Below are 18397 nucleotides of genomic sequence, written 5' to 3'. Positions count from 1 at the left end.
GAATAAATATTAAAGACCGGATGATAAATATTGTTACACCCGTTTATAAATTCACGAATTTAATTCGGGTTAATGTAAATGTTGCAAGTATCACGTGCGGTAAATAAAAGTCATATGGCGGAAAGATCGATCGGCAAGTTCAATAGCAGCGCGTTGCAATAAGTAATGACAGATAATTATTGAAATATCATTAGCGTAAGTAGGAATTGTATTGATCGTTCGAGAGGCGATTTATAGCCATAACTCCTGTCTCTTTTCTGTCTAGAATCTACTAAAAGGGACTGTGGTATAAAATTTCGAGACGACACGAATTCTCCCAACTATTTAAAACTATTTAAGTCCAAGATAAGAAGAGAGCGTTAAAATTTGTTTCCGTTAATTTTTTTTTTAATGTAAATACTTTAACTTGATAAATCCAGCTCGGTAATTAATTAAAGCTCAATTAACTAGCGTAATCAGCTTTCGTGCGCAAGATGAGTCTTAAAATTTCTTACTACACTGTTTTCTATTATCTCTTATTTCGATTTTATTTCAATTTTTACGCGAAAACCTTCAAGAAGTACCACAGTCCCACAGTGAGAAATTTTTGTAAAAAAAAAAGAAAAAAAAAAGATAGAAAGAGAGAAAAGAAAAGGAGAGGTAAATCTGAAGCTTGATTAGATAACGCGTGGGTAGTGCTGTAATATAAGAACACTGAAGGCAGGCTGTGCTGAAGACACGATAGACGAGTAGCACGGTTAATTGTGCCCGTAGAGTTCGAGTGTGGAGCCGAGGATGCGAGACTTCAGACGGGAATTGTGACGGCTAATATCGTGCGATGCACGTGCGTGGGCATGCAATCTCGCCTTGCGACGAAATTAATTGGAGCTGCGGGAGAGTATTGACCTTGAGCTTGAAATTTACAAATCGCAGTTTCGATTGCATCGCGAATACGTCCGTCATGAGAATTTCATACAACCGTTGGGCCATTTCTATATCCGTAATGAACTCAATAATTACGAGCAATCGAATTAAATTGAAACCACTCTTGCGTATTTAAAGAACACGCCCGATTTTCGAATTTACATTTGTCGTCAATTCGTTATTTATCATTCATTTGTTAAAAATATTATTCACGTATCGCGATTAGAATGAATTTTAATTAATCAATTAATAATTTGCTTTTTTTTTTTTAAATTAAATACTAACGTTTTATAAAAATTTGAAAGGCTAGTTATAGTGCATTACGTTTTGCTCTAGGTACTCTTGTCTCCGAAGGTAAAAAAAAATAAAAAATAAAAAAACGCGGAAGATGACAAACGTGAGACACCTGGCCGGATTAGAATTACGTGACGTAAGAATGAAGGAAGAATGAAGGGAGGATTCTTCCTGAAGAAAGGAAGGAAACGTTCGAGAAAGCGAAAGCGACGACGAACGTGATGTGCATCGCTCTGAGCCTGTGCATTGTGACATAGAGATAACGCGTATACTCTTATCGAGACACATGTAATTCATCCTACAGTGTCTAACACACACATGCAAACGATGGAGCCGCGTCGATCATTTTCTTAGAGCACAGCGATAACTGCGACCGAACAAACGTACATATTTTCCTTCACACGTGTCTGTTACAAATAAATCCAAATTACCAGCTCGGACAATATAAAATTAGTTTAGTTAGTCTAATTAAGACTTTCCCACCGAAAGCTCGACGCGCGATTACAATAAAAAAAAAAAATCTTTTGAATCCGACATCTACGAAATTTGAGAAATTTACAAAATAAATTACCCAATTATTTTAATCGAAATATCGCAAGTAATTTAATCTACTCCCGATAATAATAAGTCGACGTAATTAATACTGTCAACTATTCGCAGGTGTGTATTGGACCTCGGTTCTCATCGACATACTGGATTATTACCCTCCAAAGGCTACCGCTAGTATTTCAAGCCGAACCCGGTTCGCAGCTTTAAAACGATCGTCCTACAACTCTGATAAAATTTGAAAAAAAACACAAAATGATCGTGACACGATCGATCAACGATCTATCGAACCGATCGTCGTTCGCAAATTAAAGACCGTCTATTTATTTTGGTGCTCCTCGTAAATCTCTCGAGACTTTTTATCTACGTGCCGAATCTGCTACCTTTCGCTAATTAAAATCAAAAGACGAGAAGGGGAGGGATACAGTGAGAAGCGTGGCAGTTACAAGGCCTAGATATTTCCGCGGCGAGTGCAGTGATATCGGCGATTAAGACGCCCTCGGTCTCTAGAGACCTCGGGGCTCGCGATACGTATGTCGATGAGCACGGCAGACCGTGGATCGCCGGATCCAAGTGGGTTTTCTTAAGAGCCATGCCAAGTCGCCCGACTGCGGTGCAGCGTTCGAAACGGCCGGTGCTGCGCATTCACTCGCCATTGCTCGCGTGGTACCACTCACCTTGCGATTGATCCTGTCGATCTGCCGGTTCTGATTCTCGAGCTCGCTGCCCATGTCGATCGCCATGTTCCTCAGGTTGCCGATCATCGTGTTCACCTGGCCCATGTTCTCCTCCATCTCCGTCTCGCGCGCGTCGTTCGTGATCTTGGCGATGTAGCCGCCCTGCGGCCCGAGACCGTTGCGGTCGTCCATCACCCGCTGCGGCTGGTTGTTCACGACCTTCCCGTCGTCGTTGCCCTTCCACGTGCCCTCGTCCTCCTTGAAACTGGCGCCTCTGCACGCGCGAGAATCGTTCGCGCGGAGCAGCGCAATTAAATCAGTCTCGCGAGAAACGATTATTCGGGTAGAAACAGACAGCGGGGGAAGGAAGAAAGCATTAACATAGAACTTCGAAAACTTACGTAATCACGTTTTAACAAAAACTAACTTCTCGATTAGTTATCTTGTGAATTAATTTATTATACGTGGACGAGGTAGATTCGATTAATCTTCTCGCGCGCACGTGTGGTCCAATCGTGCAGCTAATTAATAATAAATGTTATGAGACCGTGAAACATGCAATAATTTTTGATGATAAATTTTTTTTCTTTCGGTAACTGCGCGATGAAGAGAAAACGGGACGTTGAAATAATTAATGTCGTACTTGTTACAGGGAAGAACGCAAAGACCGCAGCACTTCTCCATTCCAGTGAGATTTTTCTCGGCCTCCCTCATGTCGGCATTAATCTGGTCCATGCCCTCCTCGATCCGGTCCAGCTGCTCTGTATTGTTCACAGGAATGTAACGTTAGTCGCCCGCCGATAAAATAATTCCCGCTTGCTAAGACTCGAAGGGGAAAGGGCAATCGCGCGAGAGAGATCGTTACCTCTAATTAAAAAGCCATGTAGCGAACGCTCTACGAAAGCTAGCTAAACTAAACTCGAGGCGTGTCCGTGACATCCTCTAAGAGCAATAAAGTGATCTACGTGATATAACAAAGCTTCTGTAAAATAAGAAAAGTGAAGACTTCGGCTCTTCGCGGTGCAGTCTTTTCATTATTATTAGATTTCTATATTCGCTATCAAGAGTCGACTTTATCAACGAATGCCACCGCTAAGAATCGAAGCCGTCGACGCGTACAGCTTTAAGCAGCTCAGAACTCATGAGAATCTTTATTACGAACAAAAATAAATCTAACGTAATCAAGCGGCTATCGGCTGAGGGCAAATAAAAGCGCGAGTACATTGCCCAATCCTCTTTTGGTTTTCTAATTTAATTTCGTCGGCGGGTAAGCGACGAGTCTGATGGAATCCTCGCTTCCCGAAGGAAAGGAACGCCCTTTTTCTTTAATCTTCCATACTTCGGCTTGTCGCGGCAATCTTCATTTCGCTTTCCATGTCCCGTAATCGCAAGGCGATCAATAAAACGCGATTAATTTCCGTCGGACTGTTCTCTAAATCCTTTTCCGCGGCTGCAAGGTTTACTCGGCTCGCGAAAAACGCAGGCGTTCCTTTCCGTCTTCGTTCAAGCGATTGGCGTCCGGTTTGTATCCTTAACGTGGGAGGATCAATCGAGCGGAGACGTACGATAAAAGAAAGTCTTTCAACGCTGGCGAGTAATTTGATTGGAAGGTCGGACAAGAACGTTCTAAATTACAAATAAACGGGCGCTCATAAAAGAGAACAAATTAAAACGGTCGGTGGAGTTTGGTTCACGTTACAAGACGCTCGTGAAAGTTCACAGCCGCGGAAAATAAATAAGTATACTTCGCTCGACTACTAAAAATAAAATAAAATAAAATAAAATAAAAATAAAAATAAATAAAATAAAAGAAACGAAAGATTTTATACGCGAGAAAGCAAGAAAGGCGGAAAGCCTCTATTTATCCCACGCAAACGAGGAGGCGACGAATGCTCTCGGAAACTTGAGACAAAGTTGCTCCTCCTCGCAACGTTACGTGGGACGTCGATCTGTCCCTTTTAGTAAATAAAAGCGTAAACCGTTTTCCTGCGCCATCAACCGGGGGATGATTGTTCTCGCGAAAGAGAAAGCGCCCCCGCTCGATGGATCTTCCCCCAGACTTTTGCACAAAGTGGAGTGCGACGAAAGCGCGAATTGCAGTTAAGCGAAGTAGTTTCCTTGCTCGACGTGTTCCTGCATCGGGCGGGTACGCTCTGTTATGTGCTTAGAGAATATGTGCGGCGAGTTGCTTCCTCACTTGGCGAGTGACGGGGAACTTTCGGCTAAGTGTGCAGGCCGTCCCGAAGGCTCTCGTCTAATTGCACGCCGATATCAAAGTGATATATTCCGGTGAAGTGACGCGGAATCTGGTAAGTCTAATTTTGGTCCAGCTCGGCGCAGTGTACAAACGCGATATCTCAACGATGCACTTTGCCGTCCCGAGACGAGCGACGCGACGGCAAGCTTCCTCGCTGGGATACTTAGCTAACTTAGCGACCATCTCGTTTCAACGATCAGATTTCGGTTAGTCTACATATTGAAATTTACGGTAAATTATTATTACGTGGTGAACTTGGCTTTGAAATAAAGAAGCGCGGGGGGGTCTTGTATATTTTGTCTAATATAAATTTTTCCCCGTGTCATCTCGAGAAATCGAGAGATCGCCGAGCGAATGCAATTAGCAAGTAATCGAAATAAATAAGCGGTCCGTGGACGAGAGCGATTTCGGGACAGCCTTGTATAGCGTCCACGGGTTTTTTGGCTAGTTTACAGTGAACCCCGAGGGGGCTTGCCTAAGAGACAGCTAGATAGGTACGTATAGTATACTCATTCTCGGCTAACAATATATGTAAGCGGTATCTTTGTAGTACAAGTATAGCGGGTATCCAAAGTTGGCCGGTTTCTGGCTGAAGTGGCGAAGGGCGGGTTCGCGGTTGTTCGCTTCGCGCCTTACCGTGCAGCCACCGAGCTCGATCTTGACGAGGAAGGGAAACCGGCGAAGGCGAACCACCGCGAAGTCGCCTTAGCGCAAGTTGCGATCGTGTGTCGTGTTCGGCAAACATTCAGCCAAGATGCGAATTACGCGCGTCGTGTTTGGCTGAAAGACCGTCGCCCGCGCACTTTTGCATAAAGCATAGGGTCTCGGGAACGTCCGCCAGGGTACTTTAATTCTATTCTGACAGAAGTAAAGGACTCTGATTGATGATCTCCTTATCCATTATGCGAAAGTGGCCTAGGGTAGGACGTGGCGCGGATGCTGTTACACAGCGTGTCGTGAAACCGCCTCGATCGCGTCTGTTGTCCGCTATGTTTAATGTTTTCCTGTTGCTTGTGGAAGGCTGGTGTCGACACGTCGCACGATTTTCATTCGATCCTGCCAGGACGTCTGGCACGGAAATATTAATATTCCATTGAGTACGATATGGCTCATAATAATGACAATATGTCGATAAATAAATTAATCGGCGAGCTTAAGTCGGTTATTAAGCGACTTTCACTCCCCTTCGTTCATTTGCTCGTTTTACTTGATTAATTGGCCATGTAATTTTTACATCTATTACGGAGCGGACAAATTCAAAAATATTACTTCGTAAAGAATAATGTGTGAACGCTCGACGATCCTTTCGTGAATAGTTTATACCGAAATTTGTAAATTATTTTCTCTGAATAACTCACAAAACATTTATTATCATACTTGTAAGTAATAAATATAAGATTGATTTAATCTAATTATTGTCTAATTATTTTTTAATTTGATTTAAAAATTATTCTTAATACACTTTTTTCCTTTTTTATTATTTTTTATCTTTTATCTTTTTTTAAGTATATTTTCTGTAATTGTCAGCTTGCTTCTAGAAGTCTGCATTTTTTTTTCTTTTACTTCAAATATTATAAATATAAATACATGTAAAATACATGGCCCGAGATTTACAATACCAAGATTTACAGTTGTGCAATCTTGACGCGAGGTACAACAAGATAAAATAAAAATAAACAAATAAATAAAAAAAAATCATGCGTCGCGCGACGAACCTCAAGGGGGAACAAAATCTCGAAAGGCGGAAGAGGGTGGAGACCTGGGATCGATATCGGTACGAGGATACCGGAAGAAGGGCGTGGAAGAAAAGTACGGCAGAAAGTAAGTATTGTAACGACAGTATTAGTATGCAGTGTGGAAGAGAAAAGTATATGCAAAAAGCAGTGCTAAAGCCCGAAGAGAAAAGCAGATAGGAGAAACGTGGTGGCAAGAAGAGCGGAAGTGAACCAAAAGGGAAGCAGCACGTGGAGGTCGTAGCCGACCGTAAAGAAAAGAAAACGAGGTGGAATAAAACGGAAAAAAAACACTGCGCTTGAGCTTGGTGAGGGCGAAATGTAAGTGAACGGTATAACGATGATCCGAGTGCGCTGCTGGACAGTATATAGTACTACTAGATAGTATAACGTATGCGGTATAAACTGCTGGTAACAGGGGTGTAGCGGCAGAAATGAGAAAACGAAAAGGTCGTGATTTCCTCAAGTATATACACGCACTTCGTACGGGAAAGTTGTACCGAAGTCGTAACCGTAGCTGTACCAAAAGCTTTACCGAAACCGTTCTCTCGCTCTGGCCCAAGTGTTATTCGGCTACACCCCCAATCGGGCAACTAAGACGGCAGTGTTTTCGATGATGTACGCGTGAGTGTCCCGGTGTCGTTATACATCTTCCCCGGCGATAAGGGGTGCGCGAGTAACGGGACCCCATTCTGTCGTCGGCAGGTAACAGATCCAATTATTCCACGATCGACGGCCGAATTCGAATCGCTCGATTCGGCCGTAATTGTGAACAACGGTTAATTTCGCGGAAAAGGGAGGAAAAGGAGGATCTAGAGAGAGACGCGCTCCTCTGCTTCGAGCCGATCAGCCCGTATCGGTAGGAAACGCGAGAAATTAGAGGCCGAGATGGATCGACAAGGTGATAACGGGTGACGAAATGAATTTTCAATAAGGAGTCGCTTCTGCAGACCTCGTATTTCAGATATGACAAACGCTGCTTATTAGAAATAACGTCAAATTAGATGTGGATTTAGAACGACACGTGTTTCTTCGCCTTTTCTTTTTTTTTTTTTTTCTTTTTCTTTTCTTTACTCGACGTTATTTTAACGTTTGCCTTATCCAGAAGACAGATCTGCAACGACTTCCTAACGATTACAGCGGGAGGTGTGAGGTTTTCAGAACTCGGGAAATCGACTTCAAACTGCCTCGGAGTCGGAGTCTTGCTACCGGTCCCCTTCCCCGGAGAAATTTGTATGTAGAACGCGTTCGAAATACGCGGCAATATATTTCAAATTGACGGCTACGAGCGCGAAAAGGCAAGGGTAAGAAAAGAGAGAGAGAAAAAAAAAAGATATCTCCGTAATTAACAGTGCTGCTAATGAATTGTCACCTAGCTCGTGAGATATCGCCGCGTATTTCAATCGCACGGCGGATAAGAACATTCTGTCCTCTCCCGGTTAAATCGGGCGCGGTATATTGAGTAAGTATCAAAAACGGTATAAGAAAACCAAAGAAGTCCGACATTGTGTCTTCCAGGTTTCTTTTTTATTTTTGGGTTTTTTTTTATTTTTTTTTTATTTTTTAATTCAAAGATTGTTTCCCCGGCGAAACAAGGAGACGGGCAGAATATTCGTAGCAACGGAATCGCGCATACGAGCGAGCATTATTCTTATCCGCGATGCGGGTCATGTGCATGCTGTAAGATATTTAGAATTTCCGACGTCGCCGGTCGTCGCTTCCAGTCAGCCGGAACCGACGTGGCCGGCTGCGCGAAGGCTGAGCCTCTTTCATACATTCTCTTGAAAAAAAAAAATGATCTCCTTCCTCTCGCGCAAAACTCTATTTTGTTTGTGTTAGAGGCTAGAGTGATGTGGCTTACCGCCTTGTTCGTCCAGCATTACGAGGGTTTTCATCCCGACCTCGTGGCTCTAAACAGGTAACCGACCAGGCAATCAGGCGGCGTGTTAAAAATCGAGAGATAATTAATCGCCGTTAAGACGCTCCCTCGCCTTGCTCCGCGGCAATCCTCAAGCCATCCCCCGGCCACCCCGACCCCCAACCCTCTCCGGAAGAAAGAAAAAAAAAAAGAAAAAAAAAAAAAGAGAAATGTAATTTTCCCTTGCCGTGTTTTACAATGCTGAACGCGGGAAGAAACGTGGGAAAGACGTAAGAGAGAAAAGGCAATGACGACGACGAGAGAAAGAGAGAAAGAGACAGAGATGAGAATGTCGGAGCGGCGAGAGGGCGCGAACGACGAGATCTGACCTCAGCTAATTAATATATTATGCATAACGGGAGAGTGGACGGATGAGAATGGATGAAAATGTGACGGTCGACAGTTAAAATATTGACACGTAGCTCACACAATGACAAGTGTGAAAAAAGAGGGCAGGGACTTGGGAGCGACAAGAGGGAGTTCACCTTATTACTTTTATCGCTAATTAATTAATCTAATTATTCGGGAGGGTCATCTAGTCTTAGTACGGTCGGGCTGGACGAGCGAAACGCGACGGGATCGCGCTTCCCGCGCCAATTACAATTAATAACATTATAATTAATATAATTATAAATATTATAAATAAATTATAAATGAAAAAAAAAAATTTAATTAACAGCGATATCATTCTCGCCGGATGTGAAAGGAATGGCTGGACGCGTGGACTTTTTTTTCGCACTCCTCGGCGAGAAACGTTCGACGAAGAGCGGAGAAAAACACTCGGTCTTGAGTTCGACGCGCGTGACGGGTGAAATATGAGACGAAAATGAGATAAATCTATTTTCGGAGACGATAAAATCGACGTACACTTCAAAACCGAGTATTAGAATAAGTTTTTTCTTTCTTTTTTCTCCCTCGAGCCTCGATATGTCGCGAGTGAGACAGTATCGAATTTCTAAGTGCAAACGGTTTCGCTGACTGATGGCTCCCTTCGGAAAAGTAAATGGACACCAGAGCAGAGCAAAGCCAGAGAGGAAGTGACAGTGGCGAGAAAGACAAAGAGAAAGAAAGGCAGAAGTACAGATAAAGGTAAGGACTGCGGTATATACCCAGCGGGGTGTGCCCGCGCAGCAGACATCGACGAGAGTATCATGCTGAGAGATACGGGTTACTGGGAGACACGGATAAGTCGGAGGACGAGATTCGGGACAACGAATGGAATTTCGTCAGATGACCTGAGTAAACTCAGATGGAAGCTTAGAAGCGATAACCGCGAGTCGGTTCGATGACGGGATCGTGGTTGATCCTTCAACCCATCCGCTGGCCGAAAAGGACCAGCACCCCTTGTGATCACGGAAACAATCCTGATTTGGTCTCCGGCAGCAGCGGATGGGTCGCGGATCGTCCCTTGGTAAAAGCATTCAGTCGCAGTCAATCGGCAACGGCCGCTCCGATTTAAACAACCGGTCATATTAATTCGCTAACGTTTACTCCGTGAGAAACTATTAGATAACAAAAAGAAAAAAAAAAAGAGAAAGATAGAGGAAAAAAAAAAAGAATAAGTTTCTCACATGATTAATTAGATCGAAATGTGGGATTTCCTTAATCATAGACGCTGTCGCTGCTTTTTCTTTCTTTTTTTTTTCTTTTCTTTTTCTAGTGTAACGTTCTTCAATTTTTTAAGATACTTCATCGGAATTCTAGCAGCCACGCATCAGAAGCACACCTTTCTCGAAGGATGGACGGGGAAAAAACGCAAATTGGTAGCTAACAAAGAACGTTTTTCGCTACGCGCCTTTTCGTGTCGGTTTTCACCTTCTTCACTCCTCCTTTCACCGCTTATTATATATATTACATTACATAAACTCTTAGTCTCGTAACGATGTCTTATGTTCATCGCATTATTGCATTGCTCGCTCGTTCTTCGCAGGACAGATATAAAGAGACAAAAAAGAGAGAGAAACAGAAAGAAAGATAGTGACTTATTTGGTGTTTACTGGAAGACTGCTTACCGCCTTGGTGGTCTAACATCGTCAGAGTGTTCGCTCCGATCTCCTCGGTCTACGACAGGTTCGAAGGTGCCACACATTAACGGAAACGAAAGAATCGTTTTTCTCAGTGGATGCGTGCGTGAATTAACTGCGGAACAAAGTCACAGACAAGAAAGCAACAAAATCGCGCGGGCACGTCTCGTCGAGCAGAGAACGACGCTTTCTGGGCGGAGCAGAAACGTTATTACATCAGATCGTAACAGGGATACAATGGTGTTAGTTAACTTACGACTGATCCCTCGTCGCAATTTTACCGCAAGTTACATTTGTCGGTGTAAGGAAAAAAAAAAGAAAAAAAAAAAAGGAAAAAAAAAATTAAGAAATCGGAAACTGGTGCTCCTCGATGGAACGTGCCGCGCGTAACGGATAATAATATGTCTATCGAAGTTAAAAAAATAGGTAATAATAAATAATTATGTAATAACGATAAATAATAATAAATGTTAAACACAGTAAGAAAATCATAGTAACGAGATGATTAATAATTAAATAAAAATACACAGGCGGATTTCGTGATGTCTCTGGGATTGCACGTACGCGATCCTAATCACAACGATGATAACCATAATCACTCATCCACTTTTTCCAGGCCGACTGCAGTCACGCTCCGTTTTAACGCCACCAATTATTCGGTCGCTGAATTTTTCTTTTTATATTAATATAAAATATTATATTAATATAAAAAAAATGGACTTTATTTTCTTCCAATTTTTAGGTAACTTTACCTAATCGGTAATCATGCGTCTTTATTCATTTAGAAAAAAAAATTAATTAATTAATTAATTAATTAATAAAGATAAATGCACGTTTACTCGACAGATAAAGTTACAAATAAGTTGGAGCAGTTGGCACTTAAAATCTCGCATCGCGCCAACAATCGGTCAGGCACAACTGCAGCCGGCTTCTGTGTTTACCGCTTACATTAGAAATTACAGGAAGAGCAGACAATGACGGACACGACGCTGACGGTATTAAGAATAATGGCGATTGGTGACGAGACGATCTAATGGAACGTAAATGGGCGAAGTGCGTCGGCGACGTTGACCGAAACAAAGAGACGAGAGAAAGATGCTGATTATCGGCGAGCCAGGGGGGGTGGAATTAAAAATATTAATTATCGGCAAATAACGATAGACGCCGCGCGGTCGCGAAATAAAAATTTATAACCGCGAAAATTATCAGATTTAATCAAACTCCCTTGTTTATCTCCTCAAAGTACGCTGAGATAAAAATATAGTTACTTTCAGTCGTTTCCACCGTAATTGAGTCGACTAAATTTATCGCCAGAAATATAAGATTCCAGTTGAGACTGAATTTATTAATTAATTAATTTATTATCATTATTATTAATTTTTCTTTTCTATCGAGGCAGCTTTTCGAACGCGACTCCGTTGAAAGAAACCGCGACGCGAGTTTAAAAGCGAGAAAATAACCACCGCGAGAAAACTGAAAGGCTGTCCGAGGATTCGAACAATTTTTACGCTCCTCCTAATCTTTTCCGAGGCGATGACGCAAATCGGCGATAATGAGGAGCGTCTTAGGCGAACCGTCGCCGACGTGTCTCTTGAGGTCCCAACACATTTTTAAGCGGATACGCAATCGGCCGACCAGAACGGAGGACGACGACGACGATGACAATGATTATCGATGGTCACTGCTAAATCACTCACCGTGCTAACCGGTAATTAGCACGATCGGGCGCGATCGCGCCCGAGCGGAGCTTTCCATGCGACCGTTTAGCTAAATTCGTTCCGAGCTCTCAATCAGAAAAAAAAAAAAAAATCGATTCACGATTACTCGCACATTGCGCAACAATAGACGCAGCGTCATTATTATTCCTCCTGGTAACGTACACGCACCGCGTACATTGCACTTTGGCCAGCGACTACGAAGGGACGAGATCTACTTTGGTAAGACGACGGCCGACAAAGAGCGGTCACACGTTCGACGCACAAATTGCAAAAAGAAAAAACCAGGGAGAGATAAAGAGAAACAAAGGCGAGACAGGCAGACAGAAACGAAGGAAGTGAGAGAAGATAATAGGTCGTGAAAAAAAGAGAGAGAGATAGATAGAGAGAGAGGAGTGGAATAAAATAAGTTATGATACAGACAGACAGATATATCTACCGTCACAAGCGTTATACGAAAGTTACGGGGAAAAATATACTTTTCTCGGTACGTATGCTAGATAGACAAATACATAATGTTAATATGTACATACATAAAAAGTATGCAATAGTAAATAAATACATATATCCATATATATATGTGTGAATTAAATAAATATATATAAATATATGTAAGTTTTTACACGTAGACTGAAAGCGACACAGCTGTAAGCATCGCGAGTTGCTACAGTATTACAGTGTACGGCAGAGAGATAAAGTACACAGAGAATTACAGCGTGTATCTTGTGAAGTGTGGATCGATCGGGCTAATTGCGACACGAGCGCGACATCGCGACACTTTCAATGATTAATGAGGCGAATGACGAAAGTGATGCCGAAATCAATATTCCGCCCGTAATCGCTTAACGCCGGCGAGAAATCTCTTTATGGCAAATGGATTGCTTAATTGATGACCGGCTACTGACGCCGGGGGAATTATGACGATAGCCGGTTAGAGTTTTGCGTAACAATATTATCACGACGTAATTTGCCGTGTTGAACTACCGGGAAATTAGTCGAACGAGCCGCAATCTACGCTAAACGTAGATTATTTTACTTCCTACGAGCACCATTCGCGTTATCTCGAACGAAGTGTGATGGGCTGACAATTATCAGAAATTGATACAACGCCTGATTACTGGGACCGTCCCAATTTAATTCCGATACGTCCCGTGTACGAAAAAAAAAAAGAAAAAAAAGGAAGAACGACAAGCGTTGTTCTTGGCGCGCCGTTATAAATTTCGTCGCGCCTGCAAAAAGGACGATGCGAAAGGGCTGACTTTACGAAAGCACGGTGAAACTATTCCCACACGTCGAGATGCGATTAGCTATACGTTCGCGGTCATCAAAGCCTGCAATTGCGAGGTTGGCTGCGTTTTGAGACGCTTCGTAATTGCACGCGGTTTGACAATCATCGCCGGCATTCGAATACGAACGCACAAATAATTAGAAAATTGCACGAGCTCCGAGTGCCGCCTCGAAACGCGACCAACATCGCAGTTGAAGTCATTAACGACCACGAATGTACTTCGTTACGCGCGAGTGCATCTAGCGTGTCACCTGGGATCGATTGGCAAAAAGAGATCCTACGAAAAGGAAGAGAACACAAAAAAAAAAAATTGAGAGAGACGAAAAGGAAGCGAGATAAAAGAAAGGCAAGTACGTAAATGTATAATCGACTCATACAGAGGAAAAATGGTGGAAAACAAAGAGAAATATATTTCTATCCGAACAACAGCTGTTAATAATACACGAGACCAAGTGCGATCTCGTCAAGCGGATCCTACAAGCGATCCATCACTTTGCACGGCAGTGAAAAAAAAAAAAAGAAACGAATTGTAGAAAAATGATAACGAGGTAGACAAACGTGTGGAAGATTAACGTTAAAGATCGAAAGGAAATCAGTACCAGAGTGAAGATACGATGTCAAGAGTTAAAGATTGCCGAGTGTCAGTATTTTGAAATAACGAAAAAAAAAATATATATATATTGATGGGACACTGACAGCTAAAATCAATGTGATGGCGGCTTGTTTGTGCAATGATGATGTCTGTTCGCGCGACATCCGCGAACGATCTCGCGCGGATTGTTGGATCGTGGCCTTTGAAACAAGCTGGTTTCGCTGGCGAGTAGCTAGCGACGAGTAGCAGCAGTAGCAGCAGCAGCAGCGATAACTGATTCATTACTAAAGGCCCATTTTTTTTTCCACGCCGTGCATCGTCGTGAAAACATCCTCTGTACAAGATATTTTTTTTTTTCTTAATGTCAGTGGTGGTGAGACACGTAGTGGCGTACAGAGTAAAAATGGGCCTGAATAGACTGACGTCGTAATTTGCGCGAGCTGCAACGTCGGATCGTCAGGAAAGCGTTCCTTCCGTACAGTAAAATATAACGGAAGTGGAAAATAAAATCTTTGCGATTATCGAGGAACGAGAATTGGAAAAAATAAAAATTAATTATTTAAAAAAACGATTTTACAAACTCGAACTCGAGTTAGAGAACGGAGGTTGATTCGTGACGACCCGAGACGCAGTCCAAACGTAGTGTAATGGTATAAGTAGTAACGTTAGTAATATCAGCAGTATCAGTAGTGTCAATGATGGCGATGGTGTAATAATCAGTATAGTAATCGTAGTAGATCCGGCGGTAGTGGTACACAACTTGCGATTGTGCAGTGGCAGTTGGCTGTCGATCTCCCTAATCGAGTTTGCTAATCGGGCGCGTGATATCTTCATTGTTGGCGTCCTATTATATTGCGAGGACGACCTCGGCAAATCGTCTCCACCGAGACCTTCTTAGAGACGTACAGACAATCGGGGGGAAAAGGGGAGAAATAAAACGGGGGGGAGGGGAGAGACCAAAACCCGTCGGATCCGCCGATACATCGGGAATATTAAAGTCGTTGAATCGCGAAGCGACGTGAATTTCAAGGATGTCGGCTCGAGCGTAAAGCAACCGATACTTTCCGAGATCAAAATTCAGAATTGGAACTTTACTTCAGCTTGCGTAACATGAAACGCTTTCCCCGTCCACGCGCATCCGGAATTCCGTTTCGATCTCGGAAGCTGGGTCGAGCTTCGTTCGATGTTTCATCGTCGACGGCGAAAACGTTGGCCGGAGCATAAGTCGTTTCCCGAGAATTCCGCACACGTCCTCTAACGTTTTGCGTATACAAAATTCGGAAGCTGACGGGACGGGGGGGAAGGTTTGCCGAATTGCGGACACGCTGAATATTCAACGCATGCACGTCGATCGTTATTAACGGAGGTGGCTTTTGTGGGTGACGAGCCCGTATCGGTAATATCTTGAGCCGCGGTGAAACCGGGCTCTCGTTTACGGAACGACTTCCATCTGATTAGTGGCTATAATCCGCAAGTATTTCGAAGGTATTCTCGCTGTGGTTATTGCATCGACTCTTTCGGTCGTTTCGCGACGACATCGTGAAGCTCGTTGGAAAATTTAACGTCTAACACAAAATTTGTATCTGTACGAAGACACAGAGAAAGGAGCATCTATGTTAAAGATTCGTCGACGTAGGCCCTCGCGTAGACGACCGAAAGAGCCAGTGTATAATATCGTTATACCGTCAAGCGTGCATCTAATTATTATTATGAAAATAATTAGGTACGTAGATGTTTAAAGACTTTTGCGCGTCTTTTGAAATTGTCTCACGAGTGGCAAGCGCTTAAGATGAAATCTACGGGATACCCGAATACTGTTAACTATTTAATTAAATATATATGTATATAAAAACACACAAGGAAAATACGGGAAAAGTCGCAGATATCGAACGATAAGATCATATTCATATGTGACTTACACATAAATCAGCTAAAATTTAGTTTTAAATAAATTTTATTTTTTTTTTTTTTAATTTTTAAATACAGTTTAGCTTAAGCAAAAGTTATAGTTTCCCAAATATAAAGTAGCAAATGTAAAAGACTAAAAAAGAAATATTTGTGTTCTGTGATAAAAGTAAACTTAGCAATAAAAAAAAAAAAAAAAAATAAATTTTGATTAATTCTGTGACAGAATAAAAATCGTTGCACGATACTTGGTGTAAAGAGATTGCGGAAGTCGTGTAGAATGGCGAAACATATGAGTTTAGTTGCGCGCTTTATTTCTCTCCTGTAATTTTCCCGTTTAAAATTCCGTTCCATATGTTTGTATATATATATATATATGTGTCGTATGCTTGTGAGGAGGATACTCGCGGGCTCGTGGGTGACAGAGACAGTGTTAAATTGTAAGACGTGCGTGATTATAAGACGAGTGGCTTTTCCTCGTTCCTTCACCTCCTACCCTCATTTTCGGCCGTTACTTAATATCTAACAAGCGGAATTCACTCACCTCCCTGGTCGTCGAGTGCGACCAGAGTGCGGATGCCAGCCTCCTTGCTCTACGACAGACAGAGGCAGCACAACACAGACAACCACCACCAGTGTTAGAGAGCGAGAGATAGAGATAGAGATAGATAGAAAGAAAAGATAGAGAGAGAGAGAGAGAGAGAGAGAGAGAGAGAGAGAGAGAGAGAAAATAGAAAGATAAAAAGAAAGAGAAAAAGAGTCACATATCTTTCTTCACTCTTTCTTCGTATCTTTCATTCAGAAAGTATACAGTATATAGTAATATTAGTAGTATATTAGTATATATATAGATATATATATAGTAGTCATATATATATTAAACAGAGGTATATGTAATGGACAAGTCGGTAGTGGAACCTGGGCAAGCAAGACAAGAGGTGGACGTTGTGGCTGGACATGTTGAGGTGGTGGTGCGCGTTGAGAGTGGGACAGAGTGACAAGTATTTTTCGGGTCTTCTCTCGTTTATCGCTTTTTTTTTTTTTTTTTTTTTTTTATCATTTTCACTGCTTTTTCCTGAATCGTTCCTCATTGCTTTCTATCACGGACGGACGTCGCGGCGCGTCCTCGGATTTGCCTTGGCGTACCGTTGATACAAATACACATCGCATATATCTGTACGCGATACCTGCCCGCGGCGCAGAGACAGGTGGGCAGAGATGGGCGGCCGGGCAAGAGTAATCGGAAGAGAAAAGTAATGGGCCCGACCGACGGATACCGTCAAACGCGGTACGAACGTGTCGGCATATGTTGTCGCTTGTCAATTTTGTCGATGTTGTTCCTGATGTTGTATTGGTCAATAGCGATGTTGTTATTGTTGATGTTGATATTGCTGTTGTTCATGTTGTAGATGTTGTTCCTGTCGCTGTAATTGTCGTCGCCGTTGTGCGTTTATTAATTTTTGTTTTTCGGACATCTTCCTTCTGATAGGGCGCGTTTTACTTTGGTTTTCATTTGGTCTCTGTTTCATTTTGTTGTTTTATTTTATTTTATTTTTTTTTATTTATTCTTTTAACTTGGTAGGTGCATTTTGCCTTTTGTGATACTCTATAAGCCTCGGCTAAGCAGATCCGATCTCTCGATCGTCGTCGATCATCCCTGCGCTCTTTCGCGAGTCTCGAGAGCGGAGGCAGGATCGAATGCGATCGAGGAGATCTGCGTCTGCTGTGTTTTTTTTTATTTTATTTTTTTCTTTTTTTTTTTACGGTGAGTAAAAATATCTTTGAACATTCAGTGACGGAAAGAGCGGTACATAATAAAGTGTAGGTATATCGCAAGATATAGAGTACACACTTTCATTGAGTGAAATCCAATGCGCAAGGCAGGTCACAAACCTCGCCTCTTTGAGTCGTGAATATGTGTGTGTCGAATTAATTAAACTTATTAAAACCCATGAAAGAAAAAGAAAAGAAAAAGAAAATGCATTCGTAAACATGCACGTCACGTGTAACGTGAAGTCTAAATATAAAAATGTAATCTCTCAGCTTTAACAATAGAATTCTTTTTAATTGGATCGAAAAAATTTTAAGTAGAAGATATAGAGCATTTCGTAAAAGTTGATCGACACAAATAAAAATGTTGCAAGAGTACTAAATTATATTGTAAAAGTACAAGATTGTATTTTAAACAGAGTCGACAGGAATTTCAAATTCTATTCCACGGAAAAAAAAAAAAAAAAACTACCGAGGAAAAATAAAAAGAAAAAAAAATCGTAATACTAATTACATCACACTGGGCCCAACAAAATGAATTCCAGCGAGGGACTCCAACGCGAGACACTTCAGGACTCATAGTTGCGAACACCTGGATAAATGTAAAATAAAACACGCACACATACACACGTAATCGGTGTGGAAAAGGCCGGGGGGGTGTGAATGAAAGGGCCGAGCGAATGAGTGGATGAGCGAGTGAATGAAACGATCGATGAATTGAGGAGGAGAAAAGGATAAGTGACTATTTATTTTTACGCGCGATTTTTTATTATGC

General features: G+C 42.2%; 1 protein-coding gene across 5 annotated transcripts in view; it reads right to left on the bottom strand.

Annotated features, from left to right (window-relative positions):
- The window catches only part of Snap25 (Synaptosomal-associated protein 25kDa), a 36273-nt gene that overhangs the window by 3981 nt on the left and 13895 nt on the right, over positions 1-18397 (bottom strand). For 2 of the 5 annotated variants that reach the window (XM_070672614.1, XM_070672612.1), the window contains exons 4-6: positions 8272-8320; positions 3064-3181; positions 2421-2694 (exon numbers count right to left, since the gene is read on the bottom strand). In XM_070672614.1, coding sequence (XP_070528715.1) covers positions 2421-2694; positions 3064-3181; positions 8272-8320 — 441 coding nt within the window. Of the gene's footprint in view, positions 1-2420; positions 2695-3063; positions 3182-8271; positions 8321-10340; positions 10390-16396; positions 16446-18397 lie in introns of all 5 variants that reach the window. The other 3 variants (XM_070672613.1, XM_070672610.1, XM_070672611.1) reach the window with 2 other exon arrangements.

The sequence above is a fragment of the Cardiocondyla obscurior genome, linkage group LG26, assembly GCF_019399895.1.
Source record: "Cardiocondyla obscurior isolate alpha-2009 linkage group LG26, Cobs3.1, whole genome shotgun sequence".
NCBI lineage: Eukaryota > Metazoa > Arthropoda > Insecta > Hymenoptera > Formicidae > Cardiocondyla > Cardiocondyla obscurior.
Note: the sequence above shows the minus strand (reverse complement) of the source record. Positions and strands in the feature narration are given on the sequence as shown.